Source organism: Lonchura striata, chromosome 29, assembly GCF_050655825.1.
Source record: "Lonchura striata isolate lonStrDom1 chromosome 29, ASM5065582v1, whole genome shotgun sequence".
Taxonomy (NCBI): domain Eukaryota; kingdom Metazoa; phylum Chordata; class Aves; order Passeriformes; family Estrildidae; genus Lonchura; species Lonchura striata.
This window is the reverse complement of record NC_140731.1, coordinates 4,796,880-4,819,182: the sequence shown is the minus strand read 5'-3', so window position 1 is coordinate 4,819,182 and position 22,303 is coordinate 4,796,880. Positions and strand designations below refer to the sequence as shown.

General features: G+C 47.7%; 2 protein-coding genes across 2 annotated transcripts in view; both read left to right on the top strand.

Annotated features, from left to right (window-relative positions):
• LOC110477814 (keratin, type II cytoskeletal 73) overlaps window positions 1–3,685 on the top strand; it is a 4,456-nt gene extending 771 nt beyond the window's left edge. The window contains exons 3-9 of the mRNA XM_085562751.1: window positions 278–338; window positions 959–1,054; window positions 1,640–1,804; window positions 1,884–2,009; window positions 2,250–2,470; window positions 2,713–2,741; window positions 3,210–3,685. Of these exons, the coding sequence (XP_085418877.1) occupies window positions 278–338; window positions 959–1,054; window positions 1,640–1,804; window positions 1,884–2,009; window positions 2,250–2,470; window positions 2,713–2,741; window positions 3,210–3,685 (1,174 nt within the window). The remainder of the gene's footprint in view (window positions 1–277; window positions 339–958; window positions 1,055–1,639; window positions 1,805–1,883; window positions 2,010–2,249; window positions 2,471–2,712; window positions 2,742–3,209) is intronic.
• LOC110477815 (keratin, type II cytoskeletal 6B-like) overlaps window positions 2,547–22,303 on the top strand; it is a 26,046-nt gene continuing 6,289 nt past the window's right edge. Inside the window, exon 1 of the mRNA XM_021543913.3 lies at window positions 2,547–21,809. Coding sequence (XP_021399588.3) covers window positions 21,264–21,809 — 546 coding nt within the window. The 5' untranslated portion in view covers window positions 2,547–21,263. The remainder of the gene's footprint in view (window positions 21,810–22,303) is intronic.

Below are 22,303 nucleotides of genomic sequence, written 5' to 3'. Positions count from 1 at the left end.
CTCTGGGAGTGCCACATTCTTCTGTCTCACTGGCAAGCTCTTTGCATTGGTAATAATGTTGCTCATGAAGAATCTGATCTTGGGATGATTTAATGCTGGGCTCCATACATTGATTTAGCAGTGCCCGGTGGCAGTCCCAGCAAGAAAGAGTTGTCATTTTTACCTGGTGGTAATTGTCGTTTATGCCTGAAGTTATTATCATTTGTACCTGATGGTTGATGTCTGAGTGTCTGAGCATTTTTCGTTCCTCAGCCCTTTTTTCCTCATTTCCCAACAGGTATGAAGAGGAAATCAACAGGCGCACAACTGTGGAGAATGAATTTGTGGCACTCAAAAAGGTGAGAAGTTCAAACATGAATCATTATACCTGTAGTAGGTTTTTTTGGGTCAAAACTTGGCTGAAATATTTAATTATTAACAAAAACCCAGAAAAGCGTTATGACGAGTTGGAGGGAGACTTAGAAAGAGGCACAGGGTTGGGAAAAGAGCCAAGTACAAAGCAAAAATAATGTCTCCTCAAAGTTTCCATCATCAGCACTACAGCACCAGTTTTTTTGCCTCAAAAACATTTCTGACATGTGGGAGGGGGACAGAGAAGGACAGGTCACACCAGAACACCAGGTTATTTCTGTCTGTCTCTCCACATCCTTTATTCTTGGACATCAGAAAAGCAGGAATCATTTGAAGAATATTAAAAAATTGTGTTTAAATACTCATTAGTCAGTTGTGGGTTTGTAGCTGCATCCTAAATGATAAATCAACTAATTCCTGTAAGTCATGTTGGAATGGTTTCGTTTTCCTTCAGGAGGCACCAGGATATCCTGACTCACCCTCTCACACCTTTTTTTTCTCTTGAAATCTTGTTGAGACACATTTCTGTCTTGTTGTTGCCTCGGTGCATTTCTTCAACATTTGCAGCCAGGTTTGGGTTGGAATGTGTGTGTCTCTCCTCTTGCAGGATGCAGATTGCATCTTCTTGAACAAGGAAGAGCTGGAGGTGAAGGTGGATCTGTTAAGGAGGCAGCTGGAGCTTCTGAAATGTGTGTTTGAGGAGGTGAGTTCCTCTGGTACATCCTGGAACTTCGGTGGTCCTGTCTAATCCTTCAGGTGCTCCAAATTTCTACTTGAAACTCCTCTGGGATGTGTCTCATACAAAGCCCTGAATAACTACAAGCATTGGAAGTACAAGGTTGATATAAAATTAACATGATTATGCTAGAGATAGGGTGGTTCCCCCTTCCTTCATGCAGCTCCAGGTAGGAATTGGTTGTGTCCTAACTCTACCCCAGAGAAAAGATGAGTCCATCTCGTTCCTCTGGATTGCAGCTGCCTGATTAGAGCTGAAGCAACTCCCAGCTCAGTCCTGTCATTAAATCACTCAGGCAGCAGGAGATGAGAGGATACCAAGGGCTAAGTCACTCCAATTCCTTGCCCTTGATGTGGACAGAATTGCTGCAGGTCAGCACGTAGGTCAGCAGTCACAGGTGGCAACTCATCCTGCTGCAGGATTTTTGGCTAAGCCATCCTGAGGGACATTTCTTGACTTCTTCTATCCCTCAGCCACTCTGTGTCCCAGTCCTTCCCTCCCTGCAGAGCCTGAGAGGTGAAAAGAGCTGACAAAGCCCTTCCCACCCCACAGGAAAGGGCCCAGGTTGATCGCCAGCTCTGCGACACCTCAGTCATTGTCAAGATGGACAACAACCGAGACCTGGACATGGAAAGCATCATCAAGAACGTCGAGTGCTGGTACCAGGAGATCGCCCAGAAAAGCAAAGAAGAAGTCGATGCTTTCTACCAGACCAGGGTGAGTAAGAGGCCATCTGGATCTGTGCCTGGCAATGTCACAGGCCAGAAGTGATGATTGTCCTATTTCTTGGTTCCAGTTTCAGGAGCTGCAGGATAAGAGAGGGAAATACTGCCATGACCTGCAGAGCAACAAGTGTGAGATTTCAGAGCTGACCCGGATGATCCAGAAGCTGCAGTGTGAGCTGGAGAGCGTCAAGAAACAGGTAGGAGACATTTCCAGAGAAGTAGGACAGCTCGGACACAAGGCAAGGTGATACACTGATCTTTAGAAAACTTGACATCTTCTCTAGGCCCTGGCTGGAAAGTGAAAAGTGGGTGGAGAGGGATGGGAGACTGGTGGGTTTTCCCTGTTTGCAATTGGAAGAGTGGATTTATCCAAACCCAGAGTGTCCAAAAACTAAGATAAGTTTTGCAGACACCTACATTGTTTCCTCCCCTGACAGGTCTCCTGCCTGCAAACCTCCATTTGTGATGTTGAGCAGCGTGGAGATTGTGCCCTCAAAGATGCTCGAGAAAAGCACATTGAGCTGCAGAATGCTCTGCAGAAGGCCAAGGACGAGCTGGCCTGCATGCTGCGGGACTATCAGGAGCTGCTCAATGTCAAGCTGGCCCTGGACATTGAGATTGCCACCTACAAGACTCTTCTGGAGGGTGAAGAGAGCAGGTTGGTGACACATTTCCCTCCTGTGTATCTGAGGCTCCCAAGTGAATTCTACAGCTCCAAGATCTCCCCAGGCTCATAGAAACTGGACCTGGAGAGGTGCCTGGAGGCCATGAAGGCCACATGGGTGCCAGCAAAAACAGTTTCTGTCCTAGGGATAGTGAGGCGTGCTGCAACAAAAAACGAAGTGGTCTGGATTGTGGCTGGAAGTTGTGAGTAACGTGTGTTTCTCTTTTCTCCCACAGGATATGTGTGGGGAACCCTGTGAGCGTGTGTAAGTAACTGCACCTTTTCAGCAATGAAGATTTCTTGTTTTAGGACAGATACCTTTGGGAGCAGCATTATTTGTCTGCCCAGGTCCCTCTGCCTTCCTTTTCCAGTTCTGGAAAGTTTAGCCCCAGAAATCTCAAATACCTTTGAATTAAAAAAAGCCCAGCTTTTGGAGTGAGGGGAGAAGGTCAAACTCAAGACCCTTTTCTACCCTTGGAGGCAACAGGGAGATGTCCTGGGGACCATGGGATACGTACTGAACCTGTGAGGCTCCAGTAACATGGGAAGGGGGAGGACCCACGAGGGGATGTGTTGGGACACAGGGGAGGAGTAGGAAGGAGCAGGGGCTCAGACACATTGGATGAATCTGAGGAAATCAGGTTTGGTTGGTTCTGTCACTCACAAAACAGAGTGCCTTGTGAAAGTCATCATTTTCCTCCCTAACTGCTGACCCCCATGGGCTCTGTTGCAGCTGTGGTCAGCAGTGGCTACAACATCCCTGATGACTGCGGGATGATGGCCAATGGGGCTGTGTGTGGCTACGGCTCCCTGGGCAGGCGGGCCGGGCGACACAGCTCCCAGACCGGCGGATTCAGCTCCCGGAGCGCTGGGATCCACCCCAAGAGAGTCCTTAGCTCCGTGGCCAAGCAGTGCATCCCAGAGGTTTTTTGCCAGGCTGGAGGGGTCAGTTGCAAAGCCGGAGGCTTCAGCTCCCGCAGCGGGGGATACCCAGCCCGCACCGTGGTCAGCGCTGGAAGCGGGGGCCTGAATGCCAGGATGGGGCCCTGCCAGGCTGGACAAGTGCTCAGCTTTGGGAACCAGGGCTGCGTCATCCGGCAGCTGGCAGGGCCCCCTGTCGTCGTGTCCAGCAGCCCTGAGGTTGTGGGGTGCAACAATGGTGTGGTGGGGAATTTTGGGGTTGTCAGAGACCCCTGTGTGGTCCCATAGGACAGCGGTGCTCAGACGCACCAGCCCCGTGCCGACACAATGCAGGGTGAGTCCTCTGCCCATTAGTAGCAACACTTATCACCAAACCCATTCCCACATTTATTAGCCCCAGATCTATCCCCCTGAGCTGTGTTTTCAGAATCCCCAAGCCTAAAGACCCCTCTAGAATCTTCTCCTGCAGGTGCTCAGCACAGTGTGATTTCTGAATCCTAACTTTAGGTTATCACAGCTTTAAGGGTTTGTTTGTTGCGCTGCTTCCCTGTCTTTTCCCATAACAAGTAGATTAATTAACAATATTCTCTGCTCCAAGAGCCTTCTTTTTTCTTCCAGCTCCTCCCAAAGCATTTCAGAAAAGAGAGTGAGGATTTAACTGCTTAACTTTCCCAGGAGATGCTGCAAAGAGCAGACTGTGTCTATTTTTATCCTGTCTTTTTTTGGTCCAAGAATATCCTGCACTGCATATTTATGCTTAAATATGAAACAAGGCAATTTTCAAAGCACCAGCTGCTTACTTCACAGCCATCAGCTTTTTTTGTGTGTGTGGAATTGGCTCGTGGATGAACACATAGTACTTTTGTTTGCTTCTGCATGTTGGGGTGGCTGGCTCAAGGCATGCTGATTTTTAGAAGAAATCACCCTCTTTCCTGTTCCATCCCCCCCGAAATGCCAAGGGAAGTTATTGATGCATAAATTGTCCATGTTAACACCTTGTATGAATGGAGGTGTTCCCACTGACTGCTCAAACTTCCCAGCTTCTCACTGTGTCCTCAATAAACTGCTTTGAAAAGACATCTTTTGTCTCTCTATTTTTCCATAGATGGTATTTAAAGAAACTACAAAATAGGTGAAAAAATACTCCAGGGAGAATAAGAACCAAAGAGACTTTTGGATTCTCTGTGGGCAGTCTGGGACATGATGGGGCTCAGGTGTCACTGGGGTTACAGTGTTTTATTTATCTGCTCATACCATATCACATAAGACATTTTATAGACCAATTAACAATTAATGTCAAAGATTTCTAGAAACCTCCAAAATAATCCTAAGCAATACATTGATAGTGTTTTCCAGCCTGTTGCAACCTTCAAACAATGTATTTGTTTGATCATTTCAAGTCAGAGCAGTTGAATGAAGATGAATTCAGCACTGCCCTTCTAGGCTCATAGGTCTGGTGATCAGGGTTGTGGGACCAGAGACATGTTTCAGACACAAAAACTTGGTTTTAGTGGCTTTGGTGATGACAAAGTGTTATTTGAACTGTGTAACTTAAAGGCACTGAGATCTCTTGGCCATTATGAGGTGGGATTAACTTTGCCCCATGTTTTGGAGTCTCCCATGTTGAGCTCATCAGGGTTGCTGGGGGTTCATTTCATGGAAAAAACAACATTTCCACAGGGTGATTCATCTGGCCAAACACAGGTGCATAATTTAGCATAAAATGCAACAAGCTTGAGGCCGTCTGCACCAATGGGATCCATCCTGGCTCTGGAGGCAGCCCCGGGCAGGGGGATTAACCCAAACATGGGTGTCCCATGCCTGGCGCCTGCAAGTTCCCAGGAATCCTCCCTGCCTCTCCCCGCCGGACTTGCAGACGTTATTATCACAGGGAATTTCTTCCTGTCTCCAGTCCAGGAAGAATTACAGGCCACGCAGCCCCAGTAATCTCTTCACTCTCACAGGGCAACATTCTAATTGCAACCTGAAAAAAGGGGACAATTAAAGGGTGAGGTGGGGAAGGAGATCAGCACCTTTGGTGAACAGCAGGGGATGTAATTTCTGTGTTGAGAGTGGAAAATGCTTCATCCAGCTTTGACCAGCTGCGTGTCAGACCCTGGTAGAGTGAGGTGGACACTTGTACTCCACCTGTGCCCTCTCTCCGAGGAATCCCAGATCAGAAGTTTCATTTTTAATTGGCTCCAGGTAGATCGGATGGAGCCCACCTCAGTGGGAAATTATTCATCTGAGCTTGCTTCATTCACCACTTGCGAGTGTAATTTGGAAACAGGAGTCTCTCACATCAGTCAGCTTCCATTAATTGTGTGAACATCATGGATTTGTCGTGTGGTGTCTGGATGTCACTGAGCCTTGGTCATGTGTTCAGGAAACTCTGCAGCTCCAAATCTGGGCCTTGTGTCTGTGAGGAGGCCTGGCCATCCCTTCCCAATTCATACCTGGCATTATTCGTCTTGGCTTTGTGCTGAGGTCCCTTTCTGTTGGGTTTTGCTAAAAAGATGGTTTGTTGAGGAAGAGGAGGAGGAGGAAGCCCTGCTTTGGAGCTGGCGTTTGGTCCTCACCTGGTTGACCTGACCCATTGTTCTTCCCCTACCTTCTCTGCTTTATGCTCTGGACAAACAGGAGCTGGCTTTGCAAGGCATTCCCAGCTTAGAGGGGCAGGGGTCTTGCAAGCCCCAGTATTTTCAGAGCTTTCCCCCCGACCATTAAAGTCAGACACCGAGGCAGCCCCAGGTGAGAGAGGACTCGAGCCTGTGGGCCTTGAGCTGAGCTCAGACAGAAGCCTGAAATATTCGGAGCATTACCAAGGGTGACTCTTCCCATTCCTGACTGAGGAAGTGGGAGGTGACTGCCTAATTTCAGAGGAATAATTAACTTTTACTAGCCTGAATAATGGAGAGAAGAAAGGGAGATGATCCTGCCTCACCCAAAACAAGGGCAGCTCCTTTCCTCCTCCTCCTCCTCCTCCTGGAGTCAACTCCCAGATATTCTGAGCTATATTAGCAGACCAAAGAGGGAAATGAAGGCTGCATTTATTTTTCTCTCTCTGGCTACAGCTCTTAAAAATTTTATCTCAGGAGCAAAGGAAAAAGGTTCACCTCAAATGGTTTTCAAACCATTCATTAAAGCTGTAAAATAAGCTCAAAATTCTCTCCTGGCAAGGCATTGCTACCTGCCTTCCCAATATTTATTTTGTGTTTTAATCTTGGGGATTGTTTTGACTTTATTATTTTTATTTCCTTTTTAGTCTTAAGGAGTATTTTGACTATTTATCTCTTTCTTTTCAATAGAAACAAGTTCAAACACTCATTATAACTTGGGGAACTGGAATTTCTGTCAATTAAAAATAATCAAAGAAAACATGTTGATACTGGAGCAACGTCTCCATGAAGTTTTTCTAGCAAGAAAAAAAACTAGAATACCATTCCAGGAATTTTATTCTATTTAATGTCTTGGGTTTGGTTGACTAATTTAATAAAATTAACGTCATCCCAACCAAACTCAGGACACCAAACCAAAGCCTACCATAGCTGAGGAGATGAAGAAGAGAATGGGAAGAAGCAAAGCCATCCAGGCTGAGGGCACAGTCCAGGTCCCTTTCATCATCCAGGGGACACATGGATCAGTCAGAGGGTTCCTCCTCCAAAAAACCAAACCTGTGCTGCCAGAAGAGCAGCATGAGGAGAGGGAAGGCTCTCCTCCTGCATCAAGCCCCTCCCCACCCTTCCTAAAAGCATCTTCCAGTTCAATTATCCTGAGCAGGGTGGGACAATTCTGCCATAAATTTGTCTTTAAAACAGGAGAGATTCACAGCACCAACCCACCCAACCTGAGCTTAATTTATAGACAGAAAAGTGAGGGTTGGGCCTGGCACAGGTTGCTGAGAGAAGCTGTGGCTGCCCCATCCCTGGAAGTTCCAAGGCCAGTTTGGACAAGTCTTGGAGCAACCTGCAATGGGATGGGCTTTAAGATCCTTCAGTGGGATTCTTCTTCTCCTGCATCATCTCTCTGCACTGATTGCACCAGGACCGGAATATAGGAAGAGGAGGAAGAGGTGGGACTCTGACAGGAACAGAAAGAAAGTAATCTCCCAGAAAACCATCTCCCAGAAAACCATCTCCCAGAAAATCATCTCTCAGAAGTGCTGGCCACAGCGTGTCCCTGCAGCACAAGGCAGGAACAGCAGCACAACTGCAGCCACAGCGGGAAGAACACCCATCCCAGTAAATAGTTGAGCTGGTAATTAACCCTGGCAGAATGAATGGAACAAGGAAATGGTCTCTGAGCCAATGCTGTCATTTAAGCTTTTCCACTTGCTAATTTTTCCCTGTGTGTAAGAGTTACCAAAATGTTTTTTTACGTCAAAAGCTGACACCAACCATCACAAGCCAAACAAAACCAGGCAAGCTCAAGAGACATTTCTTCCATCCAGCCTAGATAAGGAATCCAAGATAAGGAACATTTTCTTAACTGTTCCACACTCCCTGGCCTCTTTGCCCCTTCCTTCTCTCCTGACCTGGAATAAGATAAAGATGCTGAACCTCTGCACTTTAGCACTGAATGAGGAGTTTTTCAAACCTTTTAGCTTAGGAGCAGCAGAAAAGGGAAAACCAAACTCATCCAGCCTTTGAATCAATGGCAACATCAAAAACTGGATCAGATTTGCAGGAACAAGAACCCTCTTCGGCCTCTGTGGAGATGATGGTGGTGGAGCACATCAGGAGAGGGACACGATGGGAGGATGTTTGTGCCTTAGGCTTAGCTTTAACAATCTCAGAATCTGGGGAGTGCAGAGATTTGGTGTTCTGGCAGCAGAGAAGTTGGAGGATGAATCCTGGTGATCATGGTGATCATCATGTTGCCTCCAATCTACAAAAAAATCAAATAGCTGGAGCACGAGCAGAGTTCTGGGGATGAATCACCTGGGACTGTGAGAGAGATATAGAAATCTCAGGAGCAAATCTGCCTCCTTTGCTGACAATGTAGGAATGGGATTTTTACTTTTCTCCATGGTGGATTCCTTACAGAGTCAAACTGGGAAGTCCCCAGTGATTTGGTTTGGAATATCTCACTTTAAACCAAATCAACTTGTGCTATTTCAGCTTTTGATTTTAGGTGTTAAGAAAAAGGTTTAAATGTCTTAGAAGTTGTTCTGGTAGGACAGAAAGTGACTGGTGAGTTCCCATCCCTGGAGGTGTCCAAGGAATGACTGGACATGGCATTCATCGCTCTGGTGTGGGTGACAAGGTGGGGATCAGTCACAGGCTGGACTCAGTGATGCTGGAAGGCTTTTCCAGCCTCAGTGATTCTGAGATTCTGTGAAGTGGATGCAGATTTTTCCCAGAGAATGATTATCAGGAATAATCTGGGCTCCTTTGGTTTTGGCTATTCAATTATCAGTCTGTTTCCATCTCCTGGGAAGTCCAGTGGTTTTGTTTCCCCTTTCTGACCCCAAATGAGATGTCTCTTCTCCTGAGACATTGCTTTCTCTTAATTACCAAACACAAAATTTACTACACCCATTACTCTATTGTTGCTAGTTCCAGCACACAAAGGTGGAGCCAAATGAGGGACTCATAACTGCACTGATGGGAAATCCAAGATTGGGTTTTCAGCCCTGCAGCCCTGGGGAGGTGGGAACAAACAAGATCCAAAGAACCTGAAATAGAACAGATTGTGGATAGATAGGTGTCATGGTTTGACATGGAAGTGAATTTTCTCAGGAAGCTGGGGTCAAACCAATCAGCAGTCGGGTTTGGACATTGGCACTTGGAGTGACCACTGAAGGCTGGACACGCCTCTGAGAACACAGGGTTAACAGCAGAGAACGCCCGGGGAACTGGCTCTCTTTGATTCCAGTGAGTGGGAAGTGCAGGCTCTCCCCTGCCCAGCCACGGGCTGGGTGCCAGAGGGGAGACGTGCAGCCTGGGGAGGTAGGCCAGGGCTGAAGGGACTGGAACCGGCTTGGCCCCTGTGGACAGAAGGGTGGAGAAAATCTGAGATGTCTTTGTTCCCCCACAGAGGGAGAGAGACACACAGACTGTGCTGGCAGTACAGAGGAGAAAGTGAAGTGGGGCGGGGGGAAGGTGCTAGAGAGTTGGAGTCCTGGGAGTCAACTCTTTTAACCTTTTAACCCTTTCCTGGGAAAAAGAAAGCTTTGCATAACACTACTCCTCCTCGATTTGAAAAAGAGACAGTCTGGGACTTGAGATGTTGAAAGAAGAAATTCTAGGCGGGAGGAGATGATGGAGTGGTCTTGGCTGGACTTTTCCTGTTAGCCACAGACTGAACCAATGTCTCCTGCAACAAAGACTGCATTTTTAGGGGGATGCAATGACTTGAGCCAAGTGAGTGCAGGAATGGAGTGAACAGAGAAGAGTTGAGGAGGGTGTGGTGATGCCCTCTGTCTTCAGAGAAGATCTCTCTCCTCAAGACCCTTGACCCCAGGGGAGGAGAAGATGGGGGGGACTGTTGTCCCGAAAATGAGAAACTATTGTTCTTTTGGTCCTTGGCGAAGCATCCTTCAAGGAGACCTATGAGCAATCTCTGTCCATGCACGGTGGTGAGAGAACTGTGACATAGAGAGGAGAGATTTTCTCCGGGCAGTGCCATGTGTGACACGGAAACACAAAAGGTTGCAATTGTGTTTCCTGGGGGGTCTATGGTGCAAGAGATACTCCTGTCTCCCTTGATGGACTGAGTATTGATTATCTGAAGGGTGGTAACTTGACTGAGGGTCCAAGTTGTATCTCATTGTGTTTTGTTGAAAAGTGGGTGGGGGGAGGAGGAATGTTTTGGAAAGTTTTCATCCTGAATTCAGTGTGTGTCTTTTATTGTAGTTGAGGGTTAATAAAGTTTTTCCTTTGTTTCTAAGTTTGAGCATGCTCTGCTCTGTTCCTGATCGCATCTCACAGCACTCATTTGGGGAGGGTGTATTTTCATGGGGACACTGGCATTGCGCCAGGGTCAAACCATGACAATAGGTAAGAAATTAGTCCCTATTTAGTTCCTCCTGCCAACACTCATTCCTTGCAGTCAGATGGCTCCACAATCCATGCTTTATTCCAAAGCAAGTTGTTCCCTGTGATGTGGTCAATGTTACTAATGGGGAGGGAGGGGGAAGGTTTGGTCAGAGATCTGAGTTGTGAAGGGGTGGATCAGGGCAGGACAAAGATATTCCAGGCCTATGGTCCAGGCTTAGTGTGTGGGGAGGATTCTCCACCTCCTTGGATAAAGCAAAGTGGGATCATGCAGGGTTTTTTTCTCCGCTGCTTAACAAAGCTTCCCTTTCAGGTGGTTTTAGTGGAAATTCCTTTTTTTTTTTTTCTTCTGTGCTGAATCACCCCAACCTGGGCTGTAGCTGCATGAGGGAGACTCCCATTAGATAATTAGTTCTGCATTTCCCCAAAAGTGATGCAAATGAGGGGGATTCACTCTGGACAGCAGCTTTGCTACCACCTTTAGGCACAAGGTTTGTGACGCCTCCATTGCTGTGAAAATGGACAATTTCTGGCATACAGGCCCTGTCAGAAATCACAGGGCACAGCCCAGAGCAGGCTTCAAGACTTGGAACAGTAAAGGAAGGAGGAGTCTGCCTCTGAATGTTATTGCACAAGAGCACTTCCAATTCTGGAGGAGCCCAGATGTTGATCTGGGATAAGGAATTAAACAGGACCTCTGCCAGCTGCTTTGTTTTGTACGACAAAAATAAAATTGGCAATTACTATGTGAATAAAGTAAGGGGAAAGAAGGGAAAGGATAAAAACCTTTCAGATTTTAAGGTTCTTGTTCAGTTTTGATTTCAAAGAATGAGGATTTAGGGTAAAGGAGTGAACTGTACATCCAAGACCTCTGGATTCAGAGTGGTGGCCAACAGCCTGCCCTGTAGGGTTATGTGTGTGAGAGTGATGAGGGTTTGGCTGGGAAGGAGGTGCTAAACCCTGTGGGGTGACAGGCACATATGCCAGACCCAGTAGCAATCTCAGAAGCAACTAGTCCCCTTTATCATGAACTCTTGGAGTGACTTGAAAGGAGTTGCTCAAAGGGGCAGTGATGTTTTGGGGACAGCCCAGGGTGTTTGTCAGCCCTTAATGAAATGAAGCTGAGGAAGCCACAGCTGTCGTGTTCAGTAATTAAAGGGAAAGTAAAGCCTCCTGTCTGTGCTTTGGGAGCAGCCTGGCTGCAGACAGGATAAGGAAGGCTAAGCTGAGCAGTGACAGCATTGCAAAAACGCCCCAGAGGAAAAAAAACATGCAATGATTTCCAGGTGAAGCCGTGGAGGAGCTTGGAATACCAGGGGTGCAATTATTGGGATGTCTTGAACACCAAGCTGGCATCGGATCATTGAGATTTCCACATGCAAACCATTCTGCATAGGGAACAAGAGACACAGGTGCTTCACCCTCCCTGGGATCACACGCAGTGCCCAGCAGGTGGATTTCCCCATGGGATATTAAGGGAGAAAAATCACCCACATAATAACAAGAACAAAGGGAATAACAAGGCCAAACACTGATGTGTGTTTGCTGCTCTGAGAAATTGCCCTGGAGTTCCTTCAGTCAATGTCCCCAGTGTGTCTATCCTGGCAAGCCAAGGGGGAAGAGGGAGCCTGAATCACCTGGGATCATCCAAGTGCTGAGCTGGAAATGAAAATGTGAATTTCTAAGATCCCACTCAGCACAGTTTGCCCAGAAAAGTGTAGGTTTACCTAAAGTGCTTTCTTTGATCCTCCAATGGAGCATGGCCAGAGAGTCCTGTTGGCAGGAAATAGAGATTCATGAAATGGTTTGGGTTGGAAAGAACCTGAAAAATCATCTAATGCCACCCCTGCCATGGACAGGGACACCTTCCACTATGCCAGGGTGCTCCAAGCCCAGTCCAACCTGGCCTTGCACACTTTCAGGGGTGAGGCAGCCACAGCTGCTCTGGGCAACCTGTGCCAGGGCCTCCCCACCCTCACAGGGAAGAATTTTTTCCTGATACCTAATCTCCACTCTCTTTCAGTGGGAAGCCATTCCCCCTTGTCTTGGCACTCCAGGCCCTTACAAATAGTCTCTCTATATGATCCTTGTTGTCTTCTTCGGGCACTGGAAGGCCACAATTAGGTCACCCCAGAGCCTCCTTTTCTTCAGGCTGAACAATGCCAGTTCTCTCAGCCTTTCCTCACAGCAGCTGCTCCATCCCTTTAATCATCTCCATGGCCTCCCCTGGCCTCTCTCCAGCAGCTCCAGGTCCTGCCTGTGCTGGCTCCCAGGGCTGGGGTAGCTCTGCAGGTGGGGTCTCACCTGAGCAGGGCAGAGTGGCAGAACCACCCCCCTTGCCTGCTGCCCATGATGGGGTCTCAGCCCAGGACAGGATTCACAGGAGGATTTTCCATTCCCACTTCTCTGTGCTGATTCTTGGCTGTCTTTTCCAGTCAGTGCTGGGTTTTCCTGCAGCCTAGGTTCCCAAGCCTGGTGGCAACAGATGGGGCCCAGCTGGATTTCAAAGCTAGTATGGGCACATCTCTAGCCATGAAAGGAAGAGTTTCCCAAAACAGGAGATGTAGGTTCAGCAGTGACAGAATCCCCATCAGAAGCAATGAAATCAAAATGTGACTTTGCACCTCCAAAGGAAGCTGTGGCTGTCCCTTCCCTGGAAGTGTCCAAGATCAGGCTCGGTGAGGCTTGGATAACCTGGGACAGTGGAATGTGTCCCTGCCCATGGCAGGAGGCAGAACGAGATGAGCTTTAAGGTCCCTTCTAGCCAAACCATCCCATGATTCTATGATTCCATGACCTTGCTCAGTGTGGGGAAGGATCATCACTCCAGAGGTGCCGTGACTGTTGCTTTGCTGCATCTCCAGGAACGTGTGGTTTTGTGGCAATTCACGGTGTTAATCTCTGGAAATGGAGGTTCCAACCCTGCAGGCTTTGCTGAGCCAGGGAAATAAAGAGTGAGGAGTCCAATGTTCCATCTGGCTGCTCCAGGGCACTGGGGCTTTAGGGAATGTTGGAGCAGATGTCCCTGAGTATTAGGGCTGCGATGGAGGTATTTGCCAACTCCTCCAGGACAAATCCTACCTTTATCTCCACTTATTTCAGTGGAGAAACCATCACACATGGCACACCCACTGAGCTGCCACCGCTGGGGTGGCACACTGAGGTTTTCTGCATGTTGGTGACAAAATGAATCACAAAAGTGACTCCAACCATTCATTAAAGTAATAGGTACATCCTCCAGAAGCTCAGCTTTCTGTCATCTCCTTAATCTGAGTGTCCATCTGGGAAGTTTAATGAATAGGTGCTCACCGCACCATTGTTATTTCTCCTGCTTTGAATTTGTTCCTTTATTTTGCTGAGGCAGCTGTGGAAGATAAGAACTTCTGCTCTGGGATCACCCTCCATGGGTCCTGTGACCCCTGTCTCCAGGTTCTCCTGCAATGGCAGCTTTAGAAAACAATCTTTTCCTTGATGATCCCAAGCTCTCTCATTGGCTATTCACAGTCTCTCTCTTCAACTTGGTGCCTGGTTTTTAGGCATTTGAATTTAGGTAAAGGACTCCCACGCTGGAAGTGTTTTTATTTATTGGTGATCTCACGTGCGGAGTTGTTTTTACATGGCCTGTGAGAGACTTTGTTCTCTAACCAATGCCTAACGGCCATGGCTTTTGCTGACAATTTAGTGCTGCTGAGAGACTCTTGGGATGGTATGTGTTGTAACATCAAAATTCTTGAGACCTTTCATGAACTTACAGGTGTTTGGACACTGGGTGAAAAATGTTATGGTTTCTACATCAAGCCAACACGGGACTCTTATACTATCAATTATTGTCTCCCATGGTTGATTAATGGATCTCTCCTGAATATGATTGACCCAGGGAGCTCTGAGAAATATCTTGGCACATGGATTGATCCCTGGATTGGCTTTGCCGATTCAGGTTTATCGGAGAAACTGGTGGATTGACTCTATTGGATTGGGGATTTGCCTCTTAAACCTCTTCAGAAAGTCGATATACTTAGAACTTACACCATCCAGAGACTGGTATATTTGGCTGACCATACCAAAATCAGTGTTGGGCTCCTAGAATCCCTTGACTTGCTGGTTCAAAAATCTGTCAAGGAGTGGCTTCATCTCCCCCCGAGTATGTGTGATGCCAGCTTGTATTCGAGTTATAAAGACAGTGGTTTAGGTATCAAGTTAGCGGTGTTTATTCCAATATTCAGGTGTGAAGACTGCATAGATTGGCACAGTCTTTGGATGAGGCTATGGTGGGTTCTTTGAAAGGGGAGTATCTGGAATTGTTATTTGAGAAGCTATTGTTTCATTCTGGAGGGAAAAAGGAGTCCATCCCGTCGATTTGGGAGCCTATTCCAATGATAGAAGGTGCTGTTAGTGGTGGTGATGAAGGCCTATCGGAATGGGAGGTCTCTGCTCCTAAAATCTGCTACCCAAGACCTTGTAAGTGGCGGAAATTGGAATTTGAGAAATGGAAATATCTGGTTGCCCAGGGCCACGGTATTGAGAATTTTGAGAATGACGATATCAGTAATGCCTGGATTAGGCAGTATAAAGGCATACCTCACAGAAAATTAATAACAGCTTTGCAATTAAGAGCCAGTGTCTACCCAACAAGGGAATTCCTGGCTAGAGGTAGGCATGAGGCCTGTGTTCGAACCTGTAGATACTGTGGTGTTGACTTTGAGACTGTAGCCCATATTGTTGGGAACTGTCCAATCAACTAAGATGCCAGGATTAAGAGACATAATGCCATCTGTGAGATCCTTAGCTGCGAGGCTAAGAGGGAGGATTGGACTATATTTCATGAGCCACACTTGAGAGATAATGTAAATGAACTGTTTAAACCAGGCTTAATCTTTGTGAAGGGGACTAAGGCGTTTGTGGTTGATGTGTCAATGAGATATGAGCACAACACCTCTTCACTAAGGGAAGGCTAGAAAATATCAACGCCTTCATTCACAGATAAAAGAGCTTACTAATGTGGTAGAAATTGTGTATATAGGCTTCCCCACTGGGGATAGAGGAAAATGGTTCAATAAGAACTCTGAATTGCTTCTGGCCCTGGGCCTCTCTAAAATGAGGCTAGGGAGGATTGCCCGGGCCCTGACATCCAGAGTCCTTGTTGCCTCTGTTGAAATGGTACAGATTTTTGCAAGCAAAGCTCAAACAATTGTACCCTCTTAATTAAACAAGCCCCTTCCCAGTGGTGGTTGCTGGACAGTGGAATCAGTCCATGGGTGGGAGGGATTCATCCTTCATAGCATGTCAAGTAGCCCATACTTTGGGCTCTAAATTCTGATCTGGACAGGTGGACAGGCCACCTTTACTTAATGTGGAAGAGAGACATATATATAATTGTATATGTGTTTATTAAGTAGCCAAATGCCTCATAATCTAATTCCTTCTTCACTTTTAAATTCAGCACAGAGATTGTTTTGCTGATGAAATCTCAGTGTTCTCTGCTCTGCTATCAGCAAACGGCATGAAATGTTTGTGCATTGTCTCCACTTCACTTTTGCTTTACAGAAAACTCAAAGATAAAAGTTTGCAAAATTAACTCTGTTACATCAAGCACCAAGCAGCTACCCCCATGGTACTGAAGATACTGGTGTGATGCACAGATATATTTCCAGACATTGATGGGAACTAGTTGAAATTCTGAGGCTGAATTTCCCTCCTTCCACACTCTCCCCTTTCACTCAGCTGGTGAAAGGCACTTCCAGAGTCCCCAGCTAGCTCTGTGCGTGAAGGAACACATTTTCTGATTAAAACCATCTGTACCACAGAAGAGACAACTATCCTGTAAAACAGCACAGCTCTATTTCCCACCTCCACACCTGATGCCCTCCCCATGGGAGATTTTTTGCCAACCTTTCCCCAAAAAACTCTTCCAGTGGACACCTTGTGCCTTTGGGGGGTTCCTTCTCGACAGGGAGACTCTCTCCAGTGCTCCTTTCTGGCTGCTCTGCTTTCATCCTGACACCATCACTCTGATCCCACCCTATTATTTAGAGCCCTTGCGGTCCCTCAGCCATGAGGACTGGCACAAAGTTGTCTGAATGATGTCAAAATGCCTCACAAATTCCTATGCAAAGGAGGAGTGTTACAAAGAAAGGGGTGGACACTTGTGGTGGTTGGTATGAAACCTCTTTGTCTCTTGCAAAAGGTGGCTCCATGTGTTCCTCATGTGACACATCACCTTGAGGGGGCATTTTATAGAACCATGGAATATCCTGAGTTGGAAAGGACACACCCAAATCACCAGTCCAGCTCCTGAACCTGTACAAGACATGCCAAAAATCCCAAAAATCGTGTGCCTGAGAGTGCTGTCCAAAGACTCCTGGAGCTCTGGCAGACTTGGGCCCATGACCATTTCCTAGGGAACTTGTTCAGTGCCTGACCACCCTCTGCAAGCAGAGCCTTTTCCCAATATCCAACTTCACCCTCCTGACACACCTCCAACTGTTCCCTGGGTCCTATCCCTGCTCACAGACAGCAGAGATTGGAGTTGGCTCTTAAGATGAAGATGCAGCCCCTGACAAGTCTTCCCTCAGTCTCCTCCAGGCTGACTTCATGTGGCCCCTCCAGACCTCTCCTCATCCTCATGTCCCTCCTTTGGACCCTCTCCAACATCTTTAGGTCTTCCTTATATTATGGCACCCAAATCTGCCCCCCCGAATGGAGGTGAGGCCACCTCAGCCCAGAGCAAAGCAGGACAATCCTGCTCCCTGGCCTGGCTAGCCTGGGCCTGGTGTCCCCAGGAGGTGCTGTCCCTCCTGGCTGCCAGGGCACACAGGTGGATCTTATTCTCTAATTTTGTTCTCTGAGCAGAGACCCTAACTCTCATTTTGTTCTTGGTCACAACACCCTGTTTGTGTTGCTCTGGGAAATGCTTTTTCACTCCCCAGAGACCCCTGTAGCTGTGACCATGTTAATTTGACCCTTCCTTCCTTTCCTGATTCAATTGGCTGGGAGCCAAGTAGCCCCTCCTGTACTGAACCTAGATAAGGCTCTGTCCCTTCCTTGTTCATTCTCTTTCCCCCTTCCTTCTATGGAATAAACATCTTGGACCACACCGGGGGTTGGAGCCTCTTTTGGAATCTTTGCCGTGCTCCAGGAATGCTTCCCCCCAAGGCCGCGCCGATCTGGGCTAGACTGGTAACTGTGGGGGGCTGCGGGGGGTAGGTGTTTCAACACCCCAACACTGTGATAGGATCACACGGGTCACCTACAGTCCAGCAGAAGGAAGGATGAAGTTTTGGGAAGGTCATACCTGTAAACACCTCAAATGCAAGTGGTACATACGGGCAGGAATCATGGAACAGCCTGGAAGGAACCTCAGGAATTCTCTTCTGTCTCTTTGCCCCAAAGCAGCATAAATGGACAGGGACGACCCAGGCTGAGGGTGAGGAGAGGCTGTGGAGCAAGGTTACTGGTTCCCAGTTTCAGACCATCATCTCTACTCCTGTCCCCACTAATCCCTGTCTGCTTTGATGTGGGAGCCAAATCAACCTGCACTTAAGAGATGGGGAACAGCCACCTTTGGAGAGCGGGACCAGCCAAACCAGTGGGATGTGTCCTGGGGGCCTCATTAACCCTTTTAATGTTGACTTTGTGTCCTTTCCAAAGGGAGCCACAAAAACTGCCCAGCCTGCAGGAAGGGAGGGAGCACACCGCCAGCCCTGATAGCCCTGTTTTTCAAGGAGAGGGTCTTAAAAAGTGCTTTTCTCATTGGGACAAATCAGACTCTGTTGGATGGTTTTTTTCAGACAAAATCCCAACAATAGGTTGGAAATACCCCCAAGCTCTCCCTGTCTGCAGGAGTGGCTTAGCAGGTCCCAGTTTAGTTGGTGCTTAAGCACCATGAATTTATCTGAGCATATGTAAATCTCAAAGGTTTTAAAGTCTCATGAAAGCCACCACAGCTCAAGGAATGTTTAGGGCCAAGCAGCTCAGGGGTTTCCCCTGTAAACCTGTGTGGAAGCTGTAGGTTAAAATAAAAGATGAATCCATGAGAGAAGCGGTTTCATATCCTCCTTGGATAGTGGAAGATTGGGTCCCTCTCTGCCAATACCATCTCATTTTGTCCCAGCCACAATAAAGTCTGGACACATGAAAAGGTCTCAAGGAAGACAACCTGTGCACAAAAACCATTGCAACCCTTCTCTTGGAAAGCCCAAATCCCATTGGAGTCCTTCCTGCTTTGAAGTTGGTGGAACCTCCACCATGTGACACCAAAACAGCTTTGTGAAAGCTCAGCAGCTGCTAACCACAGGTGCTGCCCTGGACTGACTTCCTCTGATGTGCAAGGCTGGGCACCTGGAGAAGCCACTTCTTAGGGACAGGAGCAGGAGTCAGAGGTTGAAGATCAGGTTTGTTGGAGGAACAGCCCAACAACTCTTCATACACAAGAAGGGATCTCAGGGCTTGTAGCTGGTGGAGGATGATTGTCCCATGAGCAGCATTTTCCCCTGTTTTCCAACAAAACCAGGGGTTTGGGGCATCTACCTCCCTGAAATGTGTGTCACCTGTGTGGTACAAGGCAGTCCACAGTGGCTGAGCAGAGATATGGGGGATAACTGGGACATGACCCCAGCCAGATGCAGATTTTTCACACCTGGAAAAACTGGAAAGTTGTTGTCCTCAAGGGAAAAGGGCCATGTCTTCCTGCCATGAAGAGGAGATGCAGTCTCTCTGTGGTTCTTCTGGGCAGCAGAGCTCGGAGCAGCAGCTGCTCCCGATCCAGGCAGCTGTGCAGGGCTGAGCCACATGGAAAGCAGAACAAGAGCCTGGCTTCTCCCCCTTTTCAGCTTGCCTGTGCTTGTGCCAGCCTGAAAAAGTTCATGAAGGTCATGTCTGGACCTCCCTAAGGGCTCAGTGATGCATTGTCCTTTCCATGAACGCCCTGTCCCCAGGCTGTGCTCCATGTCTGGCTTCATACACCCAGAGTCTTCTCCAGGGATTGCACCAATGCTTTGGCTCAAAATAAAACTCATCTCCAAAATATTTCTTCTCTTTTCACTTGCATGCAAGAGGTCCCAGTGCCTGGGTTACCTTGAAGTGATATGAAGCATGTGGTGCCCCAAAGCTCATATGGTTTCTCCAACTATCTGCAAATGAGAGTAATCTGGGATAGTGAAAGGTGTTTCTGGCCACAACAGGGGGTTGGAATGAGATGAGTTTTATGGCCCCTTCCAACACATTCCATGATTCCAGCATTCTATGAAAGTACATGTCATTGCAAGATGTGCATCTGTGTATACTCAGACCAACATAGCTAAAATGGAACCCTAGGTGATTATAAGTAAATATAGTAATTTTTAAATTTGAATCCATTATGAGATCTGTTAAAAAAAAAAAAAAAAAAAAAAAAAGGAAAGATCCTTCCAGGAAATACTACACAAATATTCTAAATATCCTGATTCGTCTTCTTGAATTCCTGTGCATTTCACACTGACCACTGACAATAGCAGTGAGTCCTCCCAGAACCAGTTAATTTTGCTCCAGCAAAGATGTAAAGATTTCTCAGGGCAAGCTCTGCAATCTCTTTTGTTTATGTGATTAGACCCCCTTTTAAGGCAAAAAAGGGATCTTTGTTTCCAAGTAAATTCAAAAATCTTTTTAAGGATTTTAATTAAGATGGGACAATGCCTTCTCATTACCAGATACTACTGGACAGATTTAACGTCAAAAAGGTGTGTCTAGGGATGACCAGACAAAACCTTCACTCCACCTGACATTTCTCAACCTGCTTGCAACATTTCCCTTCTTTGTTAGTTCTCCTGTTCTCGTGAATCTGCTGTGTGCCCCGGTCCCATCATGCCCATGTTCGAAGTGTAGCACTTTCCCTGGGCACATAACTCAGTAATAAATCACTTTCATTTCCCAGAAATGCCTTATCTTCAATTTCAGGTATGCTAAGGGACAGTGGAAGCCCCACTGGGCCTTGGCACAGGTTGTCCAGAGAAGCTGTGGCTGACCCTTCCCTGGAAGTGACCAAGGCCAAGTTGGATGGGGCTTGGAACAAGCTGGGACAGTGGAAGGTGTCCCTGCTCACGGCAGAGGGTGGGTTGAGATGAGCTTTAAGGGCTCCTGAGCCAAATAATTCCATGACTCCATGATTCTCTGAACCCCCAGAGCATCTTCCCCATGACCAAACTCATCCTCAGCACCACCTCACACGGTTCCTGCCCCATCCTGTGGAAACCACCAGCCCCATTCTGATGATCCGCACCCGAATCCTCTCCAAGAGCCACAGCCATCCCCACAAGAGGAAGGAATAAATGCTTACGAGAGCACTCCCAACAACGTCAGTGCTGAGCCGGGATGGATCTGCCTTCCTTCTCCCTGTCAGCAGCTGTCATTGCCCAAGAGCCCGCCCGGAGATGGCCACGGACCCTGAAAGGGGCGGCATCCCCATGACATTTTGCAGGAGGTCCTGAAACGTAATTAAACGCTGTGGTGAAACCAAACCGTAAACAAGCCATGAATAAAAACCCCTTGAATTATTTTGCTAAACTATAATTACACAATAAGGAAGCAGATTAATTAAGTAAAATATAAGTCCTGAAACAGAAGCTTGCAAGCAAAGCAGTTTATTTTAATTTCCACATTATTTCATATGAGATAGAAGTGTTTGCTGTGGGTTTAAAATGTTGGAAGCCATTCCTTGCTGCCAGGCAGACCAAACCCAGTGGATAAATTAAATTTTTGCATCTGAGGCACCTCCTGAAATGTATATAAGGAGAAAGGCTCTGCCTCGGAGGAGCTAAAGGAGATCTCCTTCTTCCAGTCCCTGCTCCTCTCTTGCTCCTCTGCATCACTGTCACTGCCCGCCCACCCCAGCCACCATGAGCCGACAGTGCTACACCTCTGGCTCCATCCTGGGACGACGAGGCTTTTCCTCGGCATCCGCCGTCTGCGGCCTGGGCAGGCCCAACAGCAGCTCGGCTTCTGTCTGCCAGCCTGTGGGACGGAGGTGTGGGATCGGTGGCTTCAGCAGCCGCAGTGTCTGTGACCTGGGCAGAGGGCAAAGGATTTCCTTTGGTGGGAGCTGCCGCAGCGGGGTCTACGGCGGTGCCGGCATTGGGCGCTGCGGCGTCGCCTACGGCGGGGGCCGCTTTGGCACCGTCGTGGGCTTTGGGAACTGTGCGAGCTTCGGGGGCCTGGGCAGCTACAGAGGCCTGGGGGATGGCGTGGCCGTGGGGGGCTACGGTGGTGGCATCGGCATTGGCCTCGGCGGAGGGAGGTCCGAGGGGATTCGCGGCGTCAGCATCCACCCAGAGCTCCTCAAGCCCCTGTGCGTGGGCGTGGACCCCGAGGAGTGCCAAGTGCGGACCCATGAGAAGGAGCAGATCAAGAACCTCAATAACCAGTTCGCCTGTTTCATTGACAAGGTGAGACCCTGCTTTCCCCTCCCCGCATCCCTCAGCTCCGAAGGGTGCATGTCCCCAGAGACAACACAGGGAGCTCTTTCTCCTGGTGCCCTCCTATTTAAACATTTCTTATGAGCCACATGGTCCTGGCCTGGAGACCCTCTGGATTTAAGCCTTGCACCAAGGCAACACCACCAGTGTTGTACCTTTGGATGGTCACCAACCTGCTAAAGAGGTCAGTCAGGACCAGCTCCAGGGATATAGTAAATCCAAACCTGCGAGTGATGAGATGAAGACATTGAAGGATAGGAAATTTTATTTCAAGTGTCTAATCTGATGTTGCTCTCACAAATCTATAAACTCCAAAGGACTTCTGCATTCTTAAAATAGTTTGTGTTTCATGAAGGTGATGTGGAAGGATGAATTTAACTAAAATGGGAGGAATTAATTTCTCTGTCCCTCTACTCTGTGAACAAAATTATTTGGTGATATCCTAAAAAGATGTAATTTATCAT